This window comes from Gobius niger, assembly GCF_951799975.1.
Source record: "Gobius niger genome assembly, chromosome: 15".
NCBI classification, from domain to species: Eukaryota; Metazoa; Chordata; class Actinopteri; order Gobiiformes; family Gobiidae; genus Gobius; species Gobius niger.
The window spans coordinates 10,664,234-10,688,643 of NC_136866.1; the positions used below are offsets into that span (position 1 = coordinate 10,664,234).

The window sequence follows — 24,410 nt, forward strand, 5'->3', positions numbered from 1 at the left end:
AGGGTGGGGAATTAGCAGACACATGCACACACAGAGTATATGCCCAATGAAAGGAACTTATTATACACCTGCAAGTGGGGTCAAAGTCTGTCAAATCCTCTGCTTACTGTATTATGACAGATTAGAGAATCATTTTTTAATGGAAATTTGTTAGCTCAGATAGATAAGGGTCCTCCAAATGCCCCCCTGGTTTTGTGATAAGTCAGCTGTTGTTGACATCACAGCTGTATATATGTCAGAACCTTTGGCTCTGACTTACGCCCATGTGGTTCTACAATGAGAAGGGGCCACTCCACAGTGAAAGGATGTATAGGGAGAGAGAGCAGGGGGCACTCTTCAGGGCAGGAACATCTGACCCTTTGCCCTGTATCTGTTTGTGTGCACCACTGAGTGCCCATCCTACCATCAGCTTGATTAGACATGGATTATTTACATGACAGTGGCACAGGAGCACAGTGCAAGACTGTTTTTGAAGCAGCTCAAAGAAAGCCTTTTTCGAGGGGGAAAAAAACAGGGTTATGGGGCCACCTAGTGATATAAAAAGTCAATTGAGTTTTAGAACACTTACTGCAAAGTGATTAATCCCCCAAAAATTAATTCGATTTTGCATTTTAAGATCCACACATCACTGAGATCAATGGCCTTACAATGGGATTACAAGGGTATTTCAACACACTAAGCATGTACCCTTATACTGAAAACCAAATATGTGTTTTAAATATTCTTCATCTTTCAAATTAAATTATTTTGAGTCATTACAAGATGACTCACCTATGGTGAAATAGACGGCAATTTTTTATCTCAGGTTTATCCCTAAAATATGTCTCTTGTACGGAGAAACCAATGGGAAAGATGCGCATCCGACGCATCCGAGATGCGCTTGAAAGCAGCACCACAGTAACCATAACAACGACTAGCCAACAATTAACCGGACGACGGATCAATTAACATTAGCCAGTTTGCGACGGAGAACATTTCGGAAATAGTTTTTTGTCTTGACCAAAACAACATTTTTGTTTGAAGTGCGACATTAAATATGGAACAAACGACAGAAAGCCTCACAGAGACGTCAAAGTCTTCAGGAAAAGCTACAGAAGAAGGGTAACTTTTCATGGCAGCTTGCTAACGTTAGCATATTGCAGAGTTCACACCACACTAGCCTCACTAGTATTAAAATACCATACTGATAGTGTTTCCATCCCAAATATAAATGGCTTTACCTTGACTGATGTAATAACAAGTTTGTTCATTTAAGGGGCAGCACTTCAAGAAAAAAAGAAGAAAAAGATAAACAGGTGTGTAATTCATCGAATTGATTTGTTTGTATGCATTTTTTAGATAATATTTATTGTATATATATACTGTATATATATATAATATATATATATATATATATATATATATATATATATATATATATATATATATATATATATATATATTTTTTTTTTTTTTCTTTTTTTTTTTTTTTTCTCTCTGAAGCTGTCCACATCTCCAACATTCATGAAGCTGAAGAGAGATTTGAACACTATGGTGTCCAACATTCAAGCTGCTGCTGAGGCTCGAGAAGTGCAGTGGAGGACGGAGATTGATAAAGCCCGTAAAACTAGGTTTGTATTCAACTACCTATTCTGGCTGTGCCTTATATAGACCCATTGTTTGGTTGTTGCTCTAGAGTACAACTTCTGGAAGATCATTCTTTATCAAGCAAGGATAAAATAGAAGAGATTTCTAAAGGCTGGCACACCGCAAAAGAGAAGGTGATCCCCCAAGAAGTGCAAGCAGTACTCATTCACCAACAGCAGTTATGTGCCGAGCTCATTGCAGACAAGAAAAAAATCATAGATGCAGTTCAGCAGGTATGATGTGATACAAAGCCCCATATTGATGTACAAAAGGGTAATAGTTTCATTGGTTATTGAAACAGGACCTTAAGGCCAGAGATGACAGCTTTGTGGTCGATTTAAAGAAGCAAAGGGAGGAATTTCAGCTTATGTTGGAAAGAATGATGGAACAGGACAATACATTGACCAAGGCCTACAGAGAGCACCTGGAACAGTGGAAGGAAGTCAGTGTTTTTAACGTACTGTACATGAAACAGCATTTTGATTAATGGCTATTGACTGCACTTGTATTAACAGACTGTGCAGAAAGAGGAAGAATCTGAACGTACACAAGAACAGACCGTATGGGAGAAGTGCATGAAGACACTTTTGGATACAGAGGTCTGTAACAAACTTAGGTAACTTTTGGACTTTCGTGCATTTTTGTTAATCATGATTTCTTTTACTAATTTAGGTGGAAAAGCTATTGAAGAGGCAGCGGGCAGTAGAAGAGTTTGATTCTGACATTTACCACATGATACTTGGAGATTATGATAACCACGACATAATCAGAAATCAGAAATTTGCTGATTTTCAGGTCTCGAGAGATTCAGTATAAATATATCAATCCATTTCTGGTCATGTCAATGTAGTTTGCATCTGATAACGTTTCTTCTGTAGAACCTGGAGCTGGAAATACATCAGATCGAAACTGAAAGAATCTTTATAGAGCATAAAATGAAGAAGCAAAAAGCTGATGCTGCTAAACTTAAGGCAGATGAATCTCAGTTGAAAGCCAAAATGTCCAGGTAATGTATTTCAATCGACAGACAGATAGATAGCTTGATAGATAGATTTGTTTTCTGTCTCAGTTTGAAGTCGGAGCTTACAAAACGGGGGGTGAGTCAACGAACTGGCAAAAAAAGACAAGAACAGCAACTTATGGGAAAACGCTTGAAGGAGTTGAACCACCAAGCTCAAGATTACGAACGTCTACAGAAGAAGATACTGTGAGTTTCCTCTTAACACAGTTTGAATTAACGCCACAGCCCGATTTGATTTATTCGTTGATTTTTTATTTTCTAGCCACTATGCGCTTACCAATACTATCACGTTTGAGAATATGTGGCTCACACTTGACGCTGAGTTGGAGGAGCTGACGGAGAGGGCTTTATATGTAGATTCCGCGATCTACACAGAAGTCCTGTGTTTGCCCTGGGAGCCGCCAACTTTGAGCCTTGCGGATCCAGGGTGTACGTGGGAGGAGAGGTGTGCCGCTTCTCAGAGCTCACAGGGCAGTCAGGACCCGGCCATCGCCACACACACTGATGATGGTAACATAGATGTGGACCTGGAAGGGTTTTACAGCGAGGCAGAGGTGGGGAGTGCAGCAGCGGACAGCATCGTGGTGACTCCCAGGACTGTGAAGAAACTGATGGAGTTGATATGTGACGAGGCTGTAAGTCCAAATCTACTTTATATATTCATACTTAAGCATACTTTAAATTTGAAGGTAATGGCTGTAGTGTAGGAGCACTCTTAATGATATAAAGAGGCACTACAACTTTTATTACATGTGATATTATTCTTTTTTAAAGGGTTTCCTGCTTGAGGTCAAAATAGTAAAACTTCTGGATACCCTGGATGACAAAGAGCAGACTCAAGTCAAGATGGGTTATCTATTTAATGTAGGTAAACTCGTGAAATATTTTTTGAAGGATGCATTCTATGGGCCAGATCTTGTGACTGGCGCAGTCCGTGCGCAACTCTAAACGCAATGTGGTACACGCGCGATTTTGCATGTGGTGCAGGTTTTGCGCTAAAGGCTGCGCCACTAGAGAGAGGGCGTTTTTTAAGAAAAAGAGGCCGACTGAGGCGTGGTTCAATATTAAAAAAATGATGTTCCTCTTTACATCGCACTGCCTTGTCTTCTTCCGTAGAATCGACGTCAAATTGAAAACAAAAGCGAAATTGCCTTGAAAAGTCTGTTTGAGTGTAGGTTACGCACAGGCTTACTTAGATACAGTAGATCAACACGCACACCCCTAACACCAAAACAACAACAGTTTTCCATAAATAAACCACACATGCCTTCAAGTGCCACAACACCAGGTCTAATCTGCCTTTAAAGCTGACATTTCCATCGTGTGTCAGTCTTTACCTCCTGGTGATGCTCCTTGTGTAGCCACAGCTCAGTCCAAAAGAAAGAAGTGCATTTTACAGGGAGCATAGTAACTTTTTTTTTTTTTCCAATTCAGCCGCTCCTGCAGCTCTAGCGCAAATGTGCCAATAAGCTACAGTTTTCTTGCAACTACTGCATAACTCTGCAACTCCTCCGCAGCCGATATGACAGTTTCTGATCAATTAAATCCTGTACATTTCACAACTTTGCGCATTCGAACGGTGTCCAACGCGGAGGCTGCTGCCTCTCTGTCCCCGCCCGCTCACCTTGGATCTGCAGCGAGTGGCTGCAGCAGCGGAGGGACAGTTTTATTTCTTTAATCTTTATTAAACATTGCCCACTGCATCGTGCATGTTACGCGTTTACAGGAGAACCCTCCCTCGCAACCCAACGCCTTCCGCAGGTCTGGGAAAGCATGGGGAGGGGGCGGCACCACAACATCGCAATGCGAGTCTGTCCCCCCCTCCTGTCCTGCCCACTTTTTGCGCCAGGTATGACACTGAAGATTGCAAGGAGCACCACCCGTCTGCGTACTCGTCTTCTCTACAGCCTGCGCTATGAACCACAAGATCTGGCCCTATAACTTTAACTTACATATTACGTAATTGGAAATGTTCATCTTTCAGACTCTTGGCATTGAAGAAAAAGATGTGCCAAAGTTGGTGAATTATTTGTATAAGTTTGGCCAGCTGTGCCCCAAGGACAGTGAGGTAAGCGTTTCAACAATAACGTAACAATCCTTACGACGTTTCCCTCATGCTAAAATCTGCTGCAGGACGTGGAGAAGGCTGCGCCCAGTGACTCCACTGATGAAGCAGAGTCCAGGTCCTCAAGTACAGACACCTCTGACCTCATTGATAGAAATGATGTCCTGCACGCTCTGAAATGTTTCTTGGACAAACAACAAAGGTTGGGGGAAAAAAATTAATTAATTAATTTGTTTGAAATTGTAATGGATTGTAACTTGCTCTCTGTAAACTGACCTGTTTTCTATTTTGGTTGGATCAGCAATATGAACAGCTATAATTGTATTTTACAGCATGTGATAAAGAATAAATTAGTGAATGAACTTTAGGTGGTTGTTAAAACCTAACATATGGTGTTGTGGCTTTTGCTGATGATTTTGATCCAGTTAGAATAATGTAAATCTCCTGATGTTGTCTTGTGATTTCTAAAGCAACACCAACATCGCAGACCAATGGAGCCTGCAGAGTGTTGAAGTTCATGACGTGTCTAAAGAGGAAGCCCACTGGGAGAGTAAGGGGAACATCATTACGCCGGACAAACTGAAGATCTGGGACGTGACAAAGGAAAACCTGGAGAGGCACCAGTGAGTTCATGTGGCTATGTTATAAACCACTCTGCCCCCTGACAAATGCGCAAATGATTGCTTGAAAACATGATTCATTACATTTGAACAATTTCGCAACTGACACACATAAGCCTATTATTTATGATGTCTGTTCTGTGGAGATTTGTTGATAAACCTGGTCTCCAAAGAACAGGTCAGAACAGAAGAAATCCTTTATTCATTGTTAGAGAATGGGATCATGAAACCACACCTATAAGCAATATTACAGAAAACAAATATGGTTTGAAGTGTCTAGAGTTACTATTGTTGACTTCCGTGTGCCAGCGCTGTCCTCTCAGAGATCTCCAAACTCAACCTGGAGGTCCAGAGTCTGCAGCAGGAGAACACAGAGCTGCATATGGTGTGCATGCTTCTGCAACAGGTGTGCATGGACCAGCCACTGTCCCTAAACCCGGATGTAAGTGCCTCTTAGATTAATCACATTTCCTAATTTGGGCAAAGAGGCAACATCCAACTTTTCATTTCAAAGCAGTTATAATTAAACTTTTTTTATTTATTATAGATAATATCTCTCTCTTATCACTGCACAACAGTTATATCCCTGCTAGAATTGCATAATTGTTACTAAACATTACTTCTGTGCTAAAATAAAAAAAATAAAAAACCTTATTTGTTTTTTGCAGGTAAAGCAAATGGACATGGAATAAAGCAGCATGTGCCAGGTGTGTGATCTGAACAATGTCTTGGCAGCTTTGTGACATTAAATCTAGCGACTTTAAGATGTTTCTAAAATGTCACTCTGCATGAAGTGAGAGCTGCTGTGCTCTGAGACACACTGGATAAACATGCACTTTCTAAAGGCAGTAATGTGAACCTGAATAGTCTGCGTGTGACCACATTTGGACGTTGATGTATGAGGTGCTAAGAGCGTTGATTTCTTGTCCAGGATGCCATGACATGATTTCGCAATAGTGTGGTTAGGTTAGTTGTGTTTTCAGTGTTACCACGGGTGATAATTTGTCACGTTTTGGCATTTGGTGCAAGCTTCTTCTCACGGGGGCAAGAGAGATTACCAGAACTACTCAGCAAATGACATTAAGCCGTTATCAGTCACTAGAGTTCATGTGATCACAATTACTCTCATGTCAAGAAATTACTATTAATGGCTTTGTCAGCTCAGTGTAAGTAGACCTGGCAGTAAAATGGGGCAGCAGCTTTCACTTTTTCACCATGCACGAGTGTGTGGCTCTTTACTATCAACATCTCCATCTTAGGTTTGTGTTTATCACAAAACCCGCAGACTTTAGTAAAGATACTTGAAGCTTCAGTTTTGCAAGCACAACAACCTCCTTGAATTCACATCAGTTGAATGATGACACATTTATTTACAGGTCTGTACAACGTTTTAGCGAAAAATCAATTACACATTGACATTTGCAGATGCACAAAGTTTTTTTGCTGGAATGTACATTTGGGATGTTTTTAGGAACATCCAGATAAATGACACATTTGTTATATGCTTAAGTTAGCTATCTTTCTCTGACAGGACACAGACATGCACTTTGACAAGTTCATTACCAAAGAACTACTTACTGACACTTTGTTTACTGACCGTGGAATGAATAAATAAAAACTGCTTTCACTTTAATAATCTTACAGATAAGACTTTCACAGGCTTAGTTGTGTTGCAGTACTTGCACATTTACACAAAGCGAATGTTTTCTATAGAATGGGTATGGAAATCTTCCTTCCTCCTGAATTGGTAGTAGTAGTTACTGTCGTAGTCATTCCCATTCCAAAGTCTGAATTGAGGAGTTTTTCCTTGAGGAACGGGGGGCAGAAGTTGGAAATATAAGCATTTTTAAACCCTGTGTTACAAAAGCAGTACACCAGCGGGTCGAGCAGGCAGTCTATATAAGACAGGACCATGAGACTGTCGTAGATCTGGACCATCACGTTCTCTGTTGTTGCATATTCCTTGATGCGGACTGTGATTAGCACTGCACGGGCAATGGCGCAGGGGAGGAAGCAAATGGAGAAGACAAATACCACGGACAGCACCACACAAACCGCGCGGCGAAGCTTGGACTTGTCCCCAACGGTCTTCCTCCGGAGCCGGTTCACGATGCGCACGGTACAGAAGACCAGGATTATAAATGGGATGACAATCTGACTGAAGAATACGATCTGAAAAACAACAATCCCAAAATTCAGTAAACTGTTTATGCTATGCCAATGATATTTGGCATATTTGACCTATCAGATGCATGTGCTGTATGTCTATCTGTAAATGTAAAGTTACATATAATGTTAAAATTACTTTTTTTTTTACATATTAGAACACATCAAATGAGTTTGGCCGATAGTTAGAATTTTCTGCACTGTGATAACAGTTTGGGGTATTCTGTATGTTACAAGTAAAGTAATAATAATAATGCATTGGTTTTATATTGTCATTATCTGGACTCTCAAAGAGGCTTTACATTACATTATTCATTCTCTCTATGCAAGTGGTAAACTACTATTGAAGCCACAGGGGTACACTGACGTAAACAAGGCTGCCAATCAGTGCCATCAGCCGCTCCGACCACCAACAGCTGCTCAGACGTACTGTGTTACTGAGTACTATGTGTGGGTCGTGTCTTGTGCAAGCACGAAAGTGTGCCCCTGCGGGAACTGGGATTAGAACTGCCAGCCTCATGGTTATAAGAGGACCTACTCCCCAAATTTCATTATCTCTTTTTCAGAGGAGACATGGCCCCAGAGAGGAACCTATTGTACGTGTTTTTAGGGTTAGGGGAAACAGAAGCACCCAGAGCAAATGTGGAACACAGACAGAAAGGCCCCACCCGGCCCAGGAATCAAACCCGGGGACGTTCTTGCTGTGAGGCGAAAGCGCTCACCACTAGCCTCTAAGCCACCCAGTATATTGCTGGGTTTCAGGTGACATCACAGCATTCTAAAGGCCTATACTATTATACATAGAGGAAAAATTATTTGTTTTTTGAGGAAATTTTTGTACAGAGAGATCATGGACTCAGTGACTGATATTAATAATCATTTTGTCTAATGCATACATTTTCTTTTTAGCTACGACTTGTGAACATGTAATGCTGTTAAAAGGAAAAACTGGCTCCTGCCCTCCACTGGGTCCGGTAACATCATCACACTCTAGAACCTGCAACCCAGCAATTCTGTTACTTATCCCCATTTTCAAGCAGAGTTAGAACTAACAAAACATTCTTTTCTTTCACATATTTGGCCATAGTCAAACATGGAACAAAAAAACACAAACAAACTGAGCACGGCCGCACACACCTCTCTGAAGGTATCTATTATGTTGCTGTCGTACGTCTCGTTGTCCCGGCCGTGGCTGTTACAGCACTCAAAAGTCTTCACCATGGTGGGGGTGGTGAGGGGCAGGAGCAGCACCCAGATGACCACGGAGATCTGCGGGGTCTTCTTGAGGACTTTGACGAAGTTTTTCCTGCCCAGGTGCACCACGTTGAAATAGCGGTCCAGAGACAGCGTGATGAGGAAGGCGATGCTGGCCCCGCGGTTCAGGAAGAGCATGAAGAGCATGATCTTACACACCACGTCGTCTGGGCTGCGCCGCTCTCCTTGCTGGTAATGGTAGGCCTTTACAGGTAGACACGCCACCAATAGGAAGTCAGCCACCACAATGTTGAACAAGAAGATGCTTTTGTTCTTCCAGAATTTGTACCTAAAGAGGAAACAGTCCACACAGCAAACACGGAGGGTTAAAAACAATGGTTAACTGATTGCGCCATGCATAAATAGGAGAAGTTAAATAAGTGTCCTGTTACTTCAAAATTTAGAATGAACAAAAGTAAAAAAACAGTGTGTGAAATCCGAACTGTAACCATCACTGCTCCCCAATTATGGATTTGTATTCATTTAGAAACTGCTATTACAAAAGGTTGGGGATAGTGATTTCAGATTTGCGGCCGTTCTGTAGTTATTGCCCCACAGATGGACTCAATGAAATCATTTTATCGACTGAAAGGCTTCAATTATCGTAAATTGTTCCTCAATGCCGTGTTCTGTGGCGCACTCTGAAAGCTGCTAAAAGCCTGTTTGTGAGCATTGACTGGAACTTAATGCTTTAGTTCGACTTGGGTTGGGCGCTTCAGTAAGTCCAAACAAAACACTAATGATTTTCTTCATCCGCCCACACGCTCCAGACGCGCGCGGATAAACACATGCACTCGAGTCGAGCACGTCAAATATTTGTGCGTTTGCGTGCACTGTGCAAGTGGTATCTCAAACGATGTCATGTTTGCCAGTAAATTTTATGTTTTGGCTGAAATTCTCCTCATAAAGTCATTGTCAAAATCATATGATAACTGTTTGGGTAAAAGATCAACTTGGAGCACAATGATAGGACCGTGCTGACGTTATTCCAATAAATTCCTACAGTTGCCCAATCTATGGCATATCTCAGATCAGCTCATGGGAACTGATGCTCCAACCAACGCTTAACAAGTTCTTCGAGTGCTCAATCATGTGTCGTCATTTGCTCTTTCTATTGTACAATGCCCTAGACTTGGACTTCAGACACTTTGAGGTACATTGTTCATTTGTCACTTATTGCACCCGAACAGATGTTTTCTTTTAGTTGTACTGTAACTAGAACCTCTTCAGAATCCTGCGCGTATTGCAACTGCACAAAACGGCACCAAGCAAGACCTATGAAGTTATTATATAAACAGTCAGTGTTCGAAATCCATTGCAAATAGGAAATTCTATAGGAAATGAAAGTTTTTATTTTATCCGCTACATTTAATTAACCGCAATATGCTAGTATAGGCCTATAGAAGGAACCATTTCATTCTAGGGCACACCTGCAGATATACTGCTGCTTTTCCATCGTAAATGTACTTTGTTTTTTGCTATAGACTTGTTATAGTTGTAGTAAATAGCAGTGGAAGATAGTGTCTAAGTTAAATTTAGTCTGCCATGTGCCATCTTCAAGACAGTCCTCTCTGTGTTGATCCATGTTTAGTCTTTCAGTCCTATATTCATACCAGTTTGAAAAGCTTTTAAAGTATTTACGTCAAGATCATTCACATATTGTTGTAAATTCCCTTCATACGTGTAACTTGTATTGCCATTGGCTGAATAAATATACACAGCCCCTCCTATTGTTCAGATCCCACATACCTGAATATAAAGATGTAGAGGACAGAGAGGTTAAGCGGCAGCCCCAGAACAAACTGTCCAATCATGACCCAGGACAGGATCTGGTAGGTCAGCAGGTTGGGGGTCTTGCAGTTGTCACTTGTGGGATCGGGGGTGCTCATCGACATATTGGGCATCCCATCCGGTTGAACTGTGAATGCCATGACGATCACTCCGTTCTATCAAGATAGAAAATACAAAATCATCCTGTCTTCAAGCGTCGCCCGAGGCAGAATATTTAAAAAAGGGAGTGGAAATAGCCTCTCGGTGAATGCTCACAGTCTGCCCCTGACAGTGCAGAGAGAAGTGCTTTATAGAGCGCAGGAGGTGTGGTTAAAGACATGTTTGGTGTCAGCTTTCCATCTGAATATGCAGAGAAGACGGCCCACGTACTTTGAAAAATGATCAGTAAAACGCATCTTTTATCAAGCAAGACGCACAAGTTGATGAACATACTACACAGATGGGAAATAAAATGGGGAATTCCTCTTAAAATGTACGAGCTTCGACCAGAAATACCACACGCCAACGCCAAAATTCAGTGGAAAAATTCACATATATATTAGTTATATAGTATATTATAGCATTTAGCACAATATTAAAAAGCCAGAGTGACGGGCTAGTGGGCAGTTCAACGTGTTTTTCGCCCAGTTCAGGGAAATTCCTCAAGTGACTGTCTATAGAAACCATCGTGCCTGCACTTGCCAGACAAAACAGTTGGGGACGTGGTTGGAGAGGAAAACAAGATCGCTTTAGGCATTAGAATACAATGTCATCATAGACATATACGTGTGTTAATGTTTAGTAATTATGTCTAAATCTCAAAGACCAAAAGAGAAATCTGTAACCGGTAACATGTTGACAGAAAGCTTTTAGGAAAGCTCTACAACGTTCAATATTCCCCATACTTTATCTTTACCAGAGAAGGCTTTTCATGTCAATTTTATTAAACCTCAAAACTTGTTCACAAATTCATTTTTTTTATCCTTTCTATTCTTTCCACACTGAGGTATTTCGCAAGTGATTTGTATGTGTTTATGTAATATTTTTTTGTGCAGCTCATAGTTGGCATCGTTTTTGCATTTTTCCAAATAATTATAAGGCGGTTAGTCTGCGCAATATTCAGTTACATCAGTACAATAAATGATTTTGTGTTGAGATGTAAAGTGGCATTTTTCAGTTCTGATGTTGTTGTTTTTTTCCGATACAGACGGGAAGTATTACCTGACTTCTTTTACATAACAGTTGCAAAAACGTGAAGTGTCTTAACTTTTGGTCATGAATTTTTATGAAAGACTGCAAGTTTCAGTCATTTGGCATTTACATCATAGTGTTTCAAGCTTCAGTTACTAAACCGAGATTTGCACATAATGCACAGATTTTAGAAATAAAGTATGCATTTATAGACAGGGTTGATGTGTAGAATGTTGCATTATTCTTTTTGATGTCTGTATTAATCAGGTTGTTCTTTATGACAGAGAACAGGGGTTGGTTCGTGCAGCCGAGTCTAAACAGCACAGATCTCAGACTGAGGCGTGTGACCGCATTGAAGAATCTGTTAATCTTTACTTGTGTTGCAAATCGCCTGGTCCTTGCCTGACATGCATTGCACTGGTTACGCACATCATGATAGGCCATTAAACACTTCCGGGCTCTTGTGATGGGCATCACATATGCTCTCTTGTAAGTTGAGAATGTCCTCCCAAGTGCTGTCCAGTTTCAGTTCAGGTTCACGTCTTTGTGTATCTTACGTAGAGAAAATGACGTACCGTAGAAAAAATACTGTATACTGGAGCTAAATGCTCTTGGTTGAAGCAATTTGTAAGGAGTGCACAGACAGACTGCCCTGTTTGAACTCTCAGTGAGTGGTTGTTTGCAGCTTTTATGAACTACGTCTAGTTCCAATGTTCATCTGAGTTTGGAAAGAAAGAATTGTTAAATAAATGAGGGATAATTCATCATTTTTAATCTAAAACAACCACATCCAGATTGGTACTTAAAATAAATAAATACAAGCATCAGTGGACCCCATTTAGATGACAGTACTTGCACAAACACAAGAGACGATGTTAAAAGTTTACATAGAAGCAGTTATAAAAGCTTTTCTGTTTAAAAGAGTCATAAACCTGTATTTCACTTTGAGGAAAAATGATATTCGTGAAGGATTTTAGCGATAAAGTACACGCTGCTCAATATGACCCATATTGGACAGACAGCTGTAGTCACAGTGGTCTTACTCAGACGGCCCTAGAGTTGACCTGTTTGATTACATACCACTGTCTTTACTGAGTAATGCAAAAGCACCTAAGTCACACTCAGCCTGTGCAAGGTGAGTCAATGATTTATAGACAAAACACATTTTCATACCAGACCTCCTAATAGAAATGTAGCTGTGTGGTATGCTGTGGTATCACGAAACACATCATTATTATGTTTGCTCTCTGTTCGGTCTTGTCATTGAGTCCTGGTGCTTGTCTTTTTCAAAAATAGCCCTTGTTTGCTTAAATTTGAATAGATTCCGATGTGTCCATATTATGTAAAGTTTAAACAGCCATGTCATTCTTTCGTTTATTACTCCTTAGCCCTAATAGCCTAAAGCTGAAAGTCTCAATATTTATGATGAAGTTAACTTGCTAGCCCTCCATTGAATTTGAAAAAAACTCAAAAGATACTTCATTTACAAATAAATAAACAATTGGACAAATAATTTACAATCTTGAAAGATTTCTCTTACATTTAGTTTTGTGTGTCGTCATTTTCCGTCAGTATGTTGTCCTCCTTTGGCATCTTTCCACTGCTCGGCCTGTTTCTACATGTTCCATTGCAGCGAGCCACTGATCTGTCTCACAAATCCTTACAACACAACCTCTGTCTTTACAGTCAAACACACACTCTTACAAGGAATGAAAGCAAAAGAAAAAAAGAAAGATTAGTCAGTTGCAATCTCATGCACAAATCACTGCACTATCAGGTATCAGTGTGTGTTCTCGACTGCTTTCTTATACTTCATTAATTATTAATCCTGCCTACATGCAACAACAACCACACAATGGTGTTTACATTTAGGTTAGGGATGTTTTATTCATTGATATGGAGACTCCCTAAAAAATGTGTACCAATGCCCTAAAAAAGTTTAAGTAGACTAGTGACACTGATGTGAGCGAGTCAGCATTACGCCTACTGATTAATACATATTTGGCTTAATACATGGTAAAGTCTCGGGAAATTCTATGAATCAGTTTGACCTCATCCCGGTTGGTCATAGTTTACTGTAAGGGGCGTCTAAAGAGGGCCCATGAAGACATAGTGCCAATTGGTGGTTCGGGAGCAAACAAATATTTCCTTTTACAGGAAAATATTTGAATGTGAGGTTTTTACCACTAAATACCAAGCCGACTTTTGTTTGGGTATCTCTTCTTGGTTTATTATATTTAGATAATTGTATCATAGCATCTCACTTTAGATCAGCGGTTCCCAACCCTTTATGCCTCGCGTACCCCTTGAATCGTTTATTTATACTCCGAGTAACCGAGATTCTCCGAGATCTTGGCAATATTATTACAAAGCGACCAACTACACTAACATTATCCAGTATTTAGTCGAGTGTTGTGTTCAAAATGAAGGTAAATTAAAAGAAACATATTTAAAACTAACTTTCCTTTGAATTTAACATTGAACTTGTACTCACTTTTTCTTTTTTAATCTGATATAATTCCAAGTACTCCCTGCTCAAGTCCTAGTAGCCCTGGATGGGAGACACAGCTCTAGGTTACAGGCTGAGCACATCTGAAGTTTTGATCAATATTATTCGCATTTGTACAATTTCTATCACGTTTTCATTAGAACTCAAAACTACCCTACAAGAAACTCTGTGCCACATTGACACCGCCACAAGGGGTCAGTAAAGATTCAACTCATCTGTTTTGGCTCTTATGAATCATTGTGAGCTATCAGGGAGTGAAAGCATTTACCCCTGAACTTGAGACTCTTCTGCCCTGGTACTGCAATAGTAGAAAAAGAATACTTCCATTCCAAGACTTGCATTAAATGTTTTTATTAAAAACAAACACAAATCCCCCAATAATAATAATATATATGTGCAGCATTTACTGTGGGTTATCTCTCTATACAACAAAAACATGGCATACATAAGCAACCCCAACTATTTAGAGTGACTCAGAGGCTATGACATTGGAACTTAAGTTACGTATATAAAACAGATTTTATCTATAAAGGTCAAGTGTATGTTCTTAGCAATCCTTTCTCATACATTTCAAAAACTGTTCATCTTTGCGGCAGCTTAAGCGGGTTATGTAACACACAGATAAGACTTTTCTGGCTTTTAAGACTGCATAGGGGAATTCTTTTTGTCATAATAAGACATTTCTGATCCAAGTCAAACAGAAAGACAGATGTGCTCTACATTTTTCTTCAGAAATCTTTTTTACTTGACCTTGCTCTAACATTTGTGTCCAACTGAAAACGGTCTAGACAACACAAAGTTGAACTGAAAGCCAGCTCTAATCGAATCACTTTGAGCTCACTGATTTTACTTTGAGGCAGCAGTTGTTAGTTTTTCCTTTTACAAATAAGTGATTGTCTAGTCAGTCCAAGTCATCAGGTTTCAGTTTGTCTTCAAAAGTTTGTCTTCGTGGCGAACATAGCATCAAAAATATGTTCAAAAGATTTGAGTCCTTTTGTTAGGAAAATCTTAGATCTTCCCTCAGTCAAGTTAAGACTGAACATACACATATGAAGTTTGTCTTCATTTCCATTGCCTCTTGTGCTAAATGCTTGCTTTTCAGTCCATTCTTTCAACTCCATAATGTTTAATACCACCTTCTTAAAGGACAGTGTTTCTTGTGCCTTTTGAAGTTGTCGGTCCTGTCGAGCTTTCAATGGGCGGTGGTGAATCTTTATATAGAAACGGAAAGTAGTTGCTGAGGTACAACCCTTTGAACTTGGTGCTACAAAAACAGTAGACCAGCGGATCCAGGAGGCAGTCCATGTAGGACAGGACCATGAGCCCATCGAAGGCCACCGCTGCTTTGTCCTGGAACATAGCGGGCAACTCTTGCACACGGGCGATCAGCAGCACCATCCGGGCCAGGGCGCAGGGCAGGAAACAGAAGGAGAACACCACCATGACAGTAGTGACCAGGAGCACAGCGCGTTTTAGTTTGGTCCTGTCCCCGACGGTCTTCTTCCTGAGGCGGTTCACGATGCGGACAGTGCAGTAGACCAGGATGACGAAGGGAATGAGGATTTGAGAGAAGAACACAAACTCTCGCAAGCTGTCCACCACTTCCTGGGAACACAGCAAATGTTTCATTTTTATTTATTTTATAAATCCAGCCACCTATCACATGAGGCACAAAAAAGAGATCCAAATACTTTTGTATTTCTGGGGGTTCGGGTTATATGATGTGCTACAATATTTGTATGTTGTGTTAACTGTTAAGTGCATCTGAAATTAGTTTTATCAGTCATGTTTTTTTTTTTTTGATAGGAGTATTACACATGCAAATGCTTGTTTGTTATGTAATCATTGGACACTTGGTGTTCAAGTGCACAAGCAAAACTATATAAAACGATTCACTCTTTCCATCAAACCCTAAAACTTCTCCCAGATTCCAATGCAATCAAAACAGATGATACACAGATGCTTGACTGTATTTCTTTTTGCCTGCTGCCAATTTCATTACAATAGTTTTCAAAACATTGCCCCTTTAGGTGCGGCACAACATGTTGCAGTAACCGTAAGTGGCCTCTTGAGGCGCTGAGGACCTATTTAGAGCTCATAACAGAAGCTCATTCTTGACTTTGACACATGCCAGATTGCCCACATCACTGCTGATAGTTGGGACGGAAATAGCTTCTGAATGTTGCTTCTGCTAAGTGGTCCTCTTATCCAATCAATCACATGCATTAGCCCTTATCAGTCTCCATCACACGTATCTCATCATTAACTTACTGAGAAATCACATCCTGCATAGAACAACTTTTCTTTTTGCACTTTTGCGTTTCATTGCATTTTCTCATTTGCCGAATGGAGTAAGTGCTGCCATTGTTGTCTAAAGGCCTAACATGTTGAAATGTGTTTACTCATGTAGAGCTGTGGTGTGACTTTGCTTTATTATTACATCATTTGTGGTGAGTTGTGCATGTGCGCAGTGACAATGTGTCTTTTCATCATCAATGAGAGAGTTCTGCCATTGCATCTGAAGCCTAATATGTCAGGGAAAATAACTAGATACTTTTACTTCAGGTGGATTTGTGAACAAAAAACATCTATGATCATAAATTTGTACCTATTTGTTTATTTTATTTTTAGTCAAGATTTAGTCCAATTGTTCTTTTTAGTTTGAATGTAGTTTAAGCAAAGCTTCAGCAGAAATATTACCTTGACTTGAGAAAATATTTTAGTCTACTAAAAGTCCCTTGTGGAAACTTTTGGGGAAAAAACATCAAAATGTATTGTATATAGTCAGGTAATTATTGTGTTTGGTTTTATATTGTTTTAATCTACTTCTGGTAATGTTTGTAATATGGAAAAATACTATTTAGTCATGACTTATACTGCAATACATAAGGACCCTTGATGACATCAGTGGAGCATCACTCCTGCTCTGAATTCTATTTCCTAACAACATAACTTCCTGTATTGGTGCATAAGCCTTTTCTGTACAGCTACTTTCATTTGTCATTACCTCGCTCATAGTACTATTAATGCCGTGGCTGTTGCAGCAGTCAAAGTCCTTGTGCATGGTGGGAATAGTCAGGGGCAGGAGCAGGACCCAGATGACTATGGAGATATGGGGAGACTTCTTCAACGCTTTGAGCAGATTCTTGCGCCCAGGGTGGACCACATTGAAATACCTGTCTATGGATGTTACGGTCAGGAAGGCGATGCTAGCCCCTCTGTTCAGGAAGAGCATGAAGAGCATTGCTTTGCACAGCGGGCCCTCTGAGCTTCTCCTCACCCCATTGATGTAGTTGTACGCCTTTATGGGCAAACAGAAGAGCAACAAGATATCCGCCAAGACCAGGTTGAAAAGGAAAACATTATTGGTGTTGGATTTCCAGAACTTCAGCTTGAAGATAAATAGATGCAGGACGGAGGCGTTGAGAGGCAGCGCCAAGATGAATATAATGATCATTATCGCTGCGTAGAAGTTGTACAGATCCTTGTGAGTGACTTTGCAGTCCTCTATTAGCTGGTAAACTGGCAGTGGTGTGCTCCCCATTAGCTGTACTGGAGTAGACATGATTGGAAAATGAACTACTCAAATATGTCCTATTATGAGTGGAGCACGCAAACGTCTCACCATTCAAGTTGCAACAAGATCACTTATCTTCAAATCCCATAGAAAACTTGCCCAACTAGTTTTCGTTCAAGTCCATGTAAAGTATCTTGATCTCTATTTTCTTCTTCTTGTTTTTCTTGTCTTGGTATGTTCAGTCTGAGAGAAGAAAAAAAAAAAGCACCAGGAAAGAGTCTTTTGTTGTATATAGTTGCCTGGAAGTATTCCTCTGGTGCTGTGTGGAAAGAGAAGAGCAAACTGTTCTGGCTTAGTCCCGGTTGCACTGCTTGAGTTATTATAGCTCCGCCTTTTTGCCTGAGGAGGTGACTCAACATCTGCTATTCCTAACACGTTCATAGTCTGACAGGCCTATATGTTTTTCACAGGAGATTAAAGAGGCTACAGACTAGTAACAGCCTAATAAAATCACGTATGGGAGGTCCTTTAAGTACAAGTACAAAAGTGAGGTTTCAGCCTTTAGTTACTTTAGAAATAGTTCTGGTTTTGATTGTGTTTTGATTCCATTTTCATAGTGGTTTGGACTTGATTTATTTATTGTATAGACAAGGCCTTGAGAATGTGCTTCAAATCCTAGAGTATACGTTTATATTTTTGGCTCAAAGTGTGAGAATCTGCCTCATTTGGGACTTTTCAAATCCCCAAAGCTTCTGTATGACCTAAACCTGTTTTCTGTATGTCCTTCGCAGATGGGACAGCAGGCGACTTTAGCAAACTCATGCAGCCCCTCTGGGAGCACTCACTGATAGCATGTGTAGTATATGATGGGGATATTAGCTGGAGGAATGCTATGTCCAATGGGAGATGACAAATTTGAGTTTTTTGGCTTTGGTTGAGCATGCCCAGAGTGGAGTTCCCAGGTCAATGACAAGTCCAGACTAGTGGAGAATTCAGACGAAGAGAGATGACGAGAACAAAGTTTTGAGGCTTAGGACTTGAACTTCAACATTTAATGCCCTATACTGTGCCGGATATTTTTCTCTTTGCCTTGAGTATGCTGTTAAAGCAGACATTTGTGAGAAAAACATTTTTATCGATCCTGAACTAGTCGTTGTAAACACTAACATAACCGTGAAGCTCCACTTTGTTCACCGAAGGTTGTGAAATGTGCTTAGAAACGTCTCTGTGAAGAATTGGGTTGTCAGAAATGCTTCAGCAAGTCAGAAAGGAGCTTGGACCAAAACTAGCGTTTGAAATTTGACCCACTCCTTCTTTCATTGTTGTAAACGAACAGGTACAGGGCTTCTAAGCAGGAGCATGCTCAACCTGATCACTGCTATGTTAAACATTAGATTCACTGATTAGTATTGTATTTGCATGTGTTTTTCTCTCCCTAAAGTAGTGTTGACCTTTACCCTTCTCTGCATGTTATTTACTCGCCTATTGTGCTATGTTCCCTGCCCATTTATGTGTTTGCTATTCTTCTTTTATTGTTTAACAACCCTTTACGAGCCTTACAGTATATGTTGGTTTTGATCATTGTAGTAATGAACCATGATTAACACATATGTTCTTGTGGACTCATAATGCATCATGCTTCACTTACTTAAAGCTAAGAGGACTTTTATGGCTCTTTTGTGGGACTCTGTCCTGTCTTACCTGACCAGTGACCCCTCTCCTCCCTATCCTGTCCCTGAACCAAGACAATAGTGTCTTTGTGCATTTGATTAGGCTGACACACACATGCCGTTGTTAGATAGCTGTGTTGATGTAATTAAATCTTCTTTGCTGCACCGGATGCAAATACATGAAAAATAACAACGCTCTTTTCACTGGCTTTAGAGTGCAGCCTACTTACTTACTTATTTACTTACTAGCTATTTACACTGTTTCTCTGACAGTACTATATTCATTGTTTTGGAAATCTACAAGTGACAAAGTGCGCTTTAGCAACATTATGTAACCTGTTGGGTCAGTCTTTTTGTAATAACTACTGCAAACCTGAGCTGTTGTCACTGTAGACATCTTAAAAACGTCAGATGGCATTAGAGTCATGTGATTGAAGTGCACTTTATATGTGGGAAAACCAATACAATTTATAATGACTATGTCCAATGTGCTTGAATGTTTGATTCATATTTAAAGGGCCCATAAAGAAATGATGGGGTTTATAACCACGCTATTTTGTTATCTTTCACCAGAAACAGACCTGGAGTTGTGTTTTGTATTATTCAAGCATGTTTGAGTGCGTATTCTGTCCATCTCCCTCCTCAGAGCTCAACATTCTCTGTTCCACCTCGTGATGTCTTAAGGTGGTACCTCCTCCAGGAAATGCTTCCTTTTTTTGTTTTTTATAGTTCATACAAATTCCCCTGGTCATTTCAGTGCTCAAATTGCCTACAATGCTTTGCTCTTGAAGTACCAAAACATTCCATCTGGAGACTATCATGTTGGAATTCACGACCTGCATGCTTTATTATTGTAATTATACAGTAATATCCAATATCTTATGTCACTCAACATTATTAGCAAGCACATTAACGATTTTCTATAGCATTGGAGTTTGTTGAAACGTGTGACAATCAGACCGTTGTGTGAGGAGCCCTGCAGCACTCACCTGTGCCCTGGAGGTGGAGACACGGCCATAACTCAGTAACTCCAGGTTTTGAAGTGTCAGCTCCACCATCTCACACAGAACTGAGAAATCTGGCACCAGTGCGCAGGATGATTACAGAAATGTAATGTCAACTTGTGGTCATGTACTTTACAGCCAGTCCAATGAGTCAGATGTGAAACTGCTCGAGAAGTTTATGTAAAATAATTGTTCCATAGTGAAGATGCTTTTTGTCGATCTAGGGGACAGAAACTGGAAAGGACTAGTTAATTTAAAATAGTTTAAAACATTGCATGCTGGGAAAAATGTATCCCACACATAGCATCCAGCAGAATGGATTGAATTTCACCACACGGTTATCTGAAGTTGATACAAAAGCAGTTTGTTAAGTGTATTTGCATTCCTTGTGTTAATCATACATATGAAGGACGCAGGCCTCTCATGGAAATGTCAACAGTGTGGGATTATGTTTCATACTCTATCCTCCACCTGCTTAAACATACATAAAAAAACATAAAAACAAGTCCCGCAATACAAATTTGTGACAAGGCACAACTGTTTCTTTTGCTGTTTTATGTAGATTTTATTTTAGTCACTAATTCCACAGATGAGTACAAATATTATTATTGTATTATTTGTATTAATTGTATTGTATTAATCCCGGCAGGGCTGCTTCTGTCTTTGTTAAGTGCTAAGCATAACATCTAACCAGACATCTGCATAAAAACAAAACAAAAATTAGCATGCAGTCAGATAAAACTAACAAGAATTTGAATGATGTGCTTTTCACTTTTAACGGCTCAGTGTTTGGAACAGGAACAAAGAGTAGGTTACACTTGTATTCATCCTGGCCATAGTCCTCATATTTTTTATTGGTGTGGTGTGATGAAGACATTTCCAAAACAAGGCATTCTGACCATACCACCTCCAGCCACATTCCCGCTCTTAAAAAACGAACAAATGCTGTGAACTGTCCCTGGAGCCGAGGCATTTGACCCTCAGTAAGACAAAAATGTTGCATTTTAAATGGCACATTTTTATTCTGATTGATGCTGCTTTTGCCAACCCCATTACTAAGCCACCATTTAACTTTTACATTTTACTCACTATTTCTCCCAAAAGGCCAATAGAAAGATATATTTGGTGCTTCTGTGCAGGTCCAAACTGGCCTGTATATTGATTTTACTCTCACTTGTCAGCAGGATAAAGAAAGAGAAACATCTAAACTTTGTAGCAGGGATTCAAATGAGAAAGTCAGGAAACAGAAGGGAAAGGTGAGAGAAGAATGAGGTCAAAGCTCATGCTGACGTCCTGAGTGCTCACTGAGATGTGACTGTGAGTTCAGAGCAAACATTACACACAAATGAGGGTGTTTAACAGGGCAAAAGCAATGAGAATATGACTGACAACTGTACTGACTTGCACAGTTTGAGGGCTTCCACTGAGTTTCACTGAAGCGTGCTTTCATTTTAGAGTTATAGTAATTTAAACTAATTGTAATAATCATCCATACGACGTCAGATAGTTTTTTTCCATTGTTGCATTACAACATGCTGACGCTGCATTGGAAAGTTTTCTGGAACAGATTGATTAGATGACTCAAACTTCCCAATATTCTCACTAGACGGGGCCAAGCAGCAGAGTTCTCTTCAGGCCGGGACAAATCAGGAAGTCATTGTTAGTTTTTTAAGAACATACCATATACAACAACCGCATAAGCAGCGTCTCAAGTTCTCAACAGGGAAATTCAATCTGCAGCTTCTGTGGGAGAGAAGGCACATTTCCAGCAGTCCCATTGCCACAGTCGGGGCCCAGGAAGGAACTCAGGCCCCAAAGAGTTCATAGGTCAACGGCGAGTCACAACAAAAACACAACATTTTTTCATCAGCGAGCCGGGCAACACAAACTCAACACCTTTTAAGTCTCTCCAATTCCCATCCAATGCAGTCCGAGGCTCTGAGGTTGGGGCAGTGACGAGGATGATAACCCAACCTCCAAGTGTCACCGTTTTCCCAAGCCCCGACCAAGTTTTCCAAGTACAGAGCCGCTATTGTTTTTTGGACATTTTTCAAGCTCATTTGATATGCTAGACTGAGTGCTATAGTGATTTTTATTCAAGTTGTGTAACCAACTAGTAGCATATTATAAAACATCTGTGAAAAATGAAAGCGAGATTGAACAAAGAACTCTTCAAATGTGGCGTTTGCTTTGCTGAGAGGCCTTCGAGACATTTTCTACACATGTGCAGTGAATTATAAAGCTCCACAGACTAAGCTAATATTTCCAAATAGGCTGAGTGATAGAAGTGTCTCGGGGGCAGTGCCGCTGGGACAGTTCCCCAGAGAGGTCTTCACAACCAGAGCTTTTCTTGGGGTCTCTGGCAATTCTCTCAAGGTCTATAGCTGTCGGGCCTTTAACCCAAATCTCCATGAGCTTGTCTGGATGAACATATTCTTATCTTTTATTCGTTTTCCAGCTCAAGGGTGGAGCTTTCGGCAATTTCACTGGTCTGCCTCGTGCAACCTCCTTGGATTTCTGTTAGACTTAAAATTCACCCTTTAGTCTACACATTGGGGCCAGCAAAGTCAGTGCAAACACAACCTTCTTTATTACAAAATGAGTCAATCTTTATCAAATGTGGCTTTATTCTATTTGCAGAGATGGATTGCAATTGATAAAGCCCATCAAGGTTTATCGATGACCTATGATGATTATTATGACTCATTTCCGCTGCGATTATCTCTTTTCCTGTCATAAATGGCATCACTATCTTGGACCGATAGTTCAACCCACATCTGATACGGTAACTCAGTTTTAACTTAGTTTTATGGCTTAGCTTAAATTACAACAAGCTTCAAGTTCAAGTGGGTCTGTAGCCCTCAACATTCAGTCTTAAGAAATACTTTACAAGCGTCATTTAATGGCCATAGTAAATGTTTCCTGTCACCTGCGCCCTTGGAAGCCACCTACCTGTTCACATGTTACTCATTTTATTCTTGCCCAAGTTTTGCAATAAGTTACCTGGAAAAATGAATCTCTTTCCATGGCATTTCAAACTGAAACTACAAGTTCTGATTGGACTACTTGATTGCAGCGCTAATCAAAACACATGACTCACTTTCAGACTGAATGAATGAATAGTCCAAGTACAATACTACGACTCACGATCAAATATAGTCCCATATTAATTATGCCATGACAGTACAGTATCTACTTTTCCATGAATCTCAAAACCACGTTCTGGCTGCTAATGTATGCTAATGCCTCTAGCTATAAATAGACCTGTGTATATTAAGCAATGTTGTGTTTTTGTGTGCTTTAGCTCGTGTTGAGTCATTCTATAATCTCCAGACAGACTGTGGACGTGTTGCTGCGTGTCATGCTATTCCCTCCTCCATGTCCTTTGTCCCTGTATAAACTATGGCAAAGCCCTTTGAGCTATCTATAGAACTAGACAGCTTGATGTAATATAGAAACTAATTATATTGAGATGAGATAGGCAGTGATAGGCTTTTATTATTTTTTCATCTTCTTGCTTACCAAATCTCTCTTTTTTATTTGGGTGGGACAGTGCGTGTTAAAAGCCCCTTGCCAGATATGTTTCCTGGTTGTGGAATGAAATTGTGAATAGTGAAAATAGACATTTGTGAAAAGACATTGTACAATTATAATGCTTCCCATTCTTAAACATCCATCCTAAAAACATATTAATGTTTTTGGAGCAGTGGTAGGGGAATCTGGAGCACCAGGAGGAGTCCTATGCGGGCACAGGGAGAACATGCAAACTCCATAGACTCCACAGAAAGGCCATGTCCCTGTGAGTGATTATTTCCAGAATTGCAGCTTGAACACCCGGTCATGTAATGTTCAACAACGCCATCTGCTGAGCCTTTTTCATAAAACAAGTGCTGGTAATACATAAGACGTTTATAGTGAAGCAGTTGAATTAAGTATACAAAGTACTCAAAAGCGATTTGTGCAGATTCATTGACATTTCTATTTCAAAATTAGTATG

At 40.1% G+C, this 24,410-nt stretch overlaps 2 protein-coding genes across 3 annotated transcripts; one reads left to right on the forward strand and one right to left on the reverse strand.

Annotated features, from left to right (window-relative positions):
* The first annotated feature begins 928 nt into the window (after positions 1-928).
* drc1 (dynein regulatory complex subunit 1 homolog (Chlamydomonas)) lies at positions 929-24,330 on the forward strand. 2 transcript variants are annotated; one of them, XM_079572445.1, is made up of 16 exons: positions 929-1,101; positions 1,256-1,295; positions 1,483-1,610; positions 1,676-1,859; positions 1,928-2,068; positions 2,142-2,225; positions 2,299-2,421; positions 2,505-2,632; positions 2,696-2,833; positions 2,910-3,282; positions 3,422-3,511; positions 4,632-4,715; positions 4,781-4,914; positions 5,183-5,335; positions 5,642-5,774; positions 24,121-24,330. In XM_079572445.1, the coding sequence occupies exons 1-16, from the start codon at positions 1,037-1,039 to the stop codon at positions 24,124-24,126; spliced, it is 2,004 nt and encodes a 667-aa protein (XP_079428571.1). In that variant the 5' UTR covers positions 929-1,036; the 3' UTR covers positions 24,127-24,330. The 2 variants fall into 2 exon arrangements, with proteins under 2 accessions (XP_079428571.1, XP_079428570.1); XM_079572444.1 differs by lacking the exon at positions 24,121-24,330 and having other exon boundaries at positions 5,642-5,948.
* gpr31 (G protein-coupled receptor 31) lies at positions 6,117-18,082 on the reverse strand. The gene is made up of 5 exons (XM_079572474.1): positions 17,230-18,082; positions 15,366-15,827; positions 10,502-10,698; positions 8,636-9,041; positions 6,117-7,504 (listed from the first exon to the last, which is right to left on the reverse strand). Exons 1-5 carry the CDS (start codon positions 17,785-17,787, stop codon positions 7,040-7,042), a joined length of 2,088 nt encoding a protein of 695 aa, XP_079428600.1. The 5' UTR covers positions 17,788-18,082; the 3' UTR covers positions 6,117-7,039.
* Positions 24,331-24,410: the final 80 nt, after the last annotated feature.

What these genes read in the sequence shown, in the direction of transcription:
- gpr31 (XM_079572474.1), bottom strand. Translation starts at nt 17,787, where the DNA reads ATGTCTACTCCAGTACAGCTAATGGGGAGCACACCACTGCCAGTTTAC. An exon ending in TTAATAGTACTATGAGCGAG is followed by an intron (nt 15,828 to 17,229) that starts GTAATGACAAAT and finishes CTGTGTTCCCAG; the next exon opens with GAAGTGGTGGACAGCTTGCG. An exon ending in TAATAGATACCTTCAGAGAG is followed by an intron (nt 7,505 to 8,635) that starts GTGTGTGCGGCC and finishes GTTGTTTTTCAG; the next exon opens with ATCGTATTCTTCAGTCAGAT.
- drc1 (XM_079572444.1), top strand. Translation starts at nt 1,037, where the DNA reads ATGGAACAAACGACAGAAAGCCTCACAGAGACGTCAAAGTCTTCAGGA. An exon ending in ACCTGGAACAGTGGAAGGAA is followed by an intron (nt 2,069 to 2,141) that starts GTCAGTGTTTTT and finishes TTGTATTAACAG; the next exon opens with ACTGTGCAGAAAGAGGAAGA. An exon ending in AGTTGATATGTGACGAGGCT is followed by an intron (nt 3,283 to 3,421) that starts GTAAGTCCAAAT and finishes TCTTTTTTAAAG; the next exon opens with GGTTTCCTGCTTGAGGTCAA.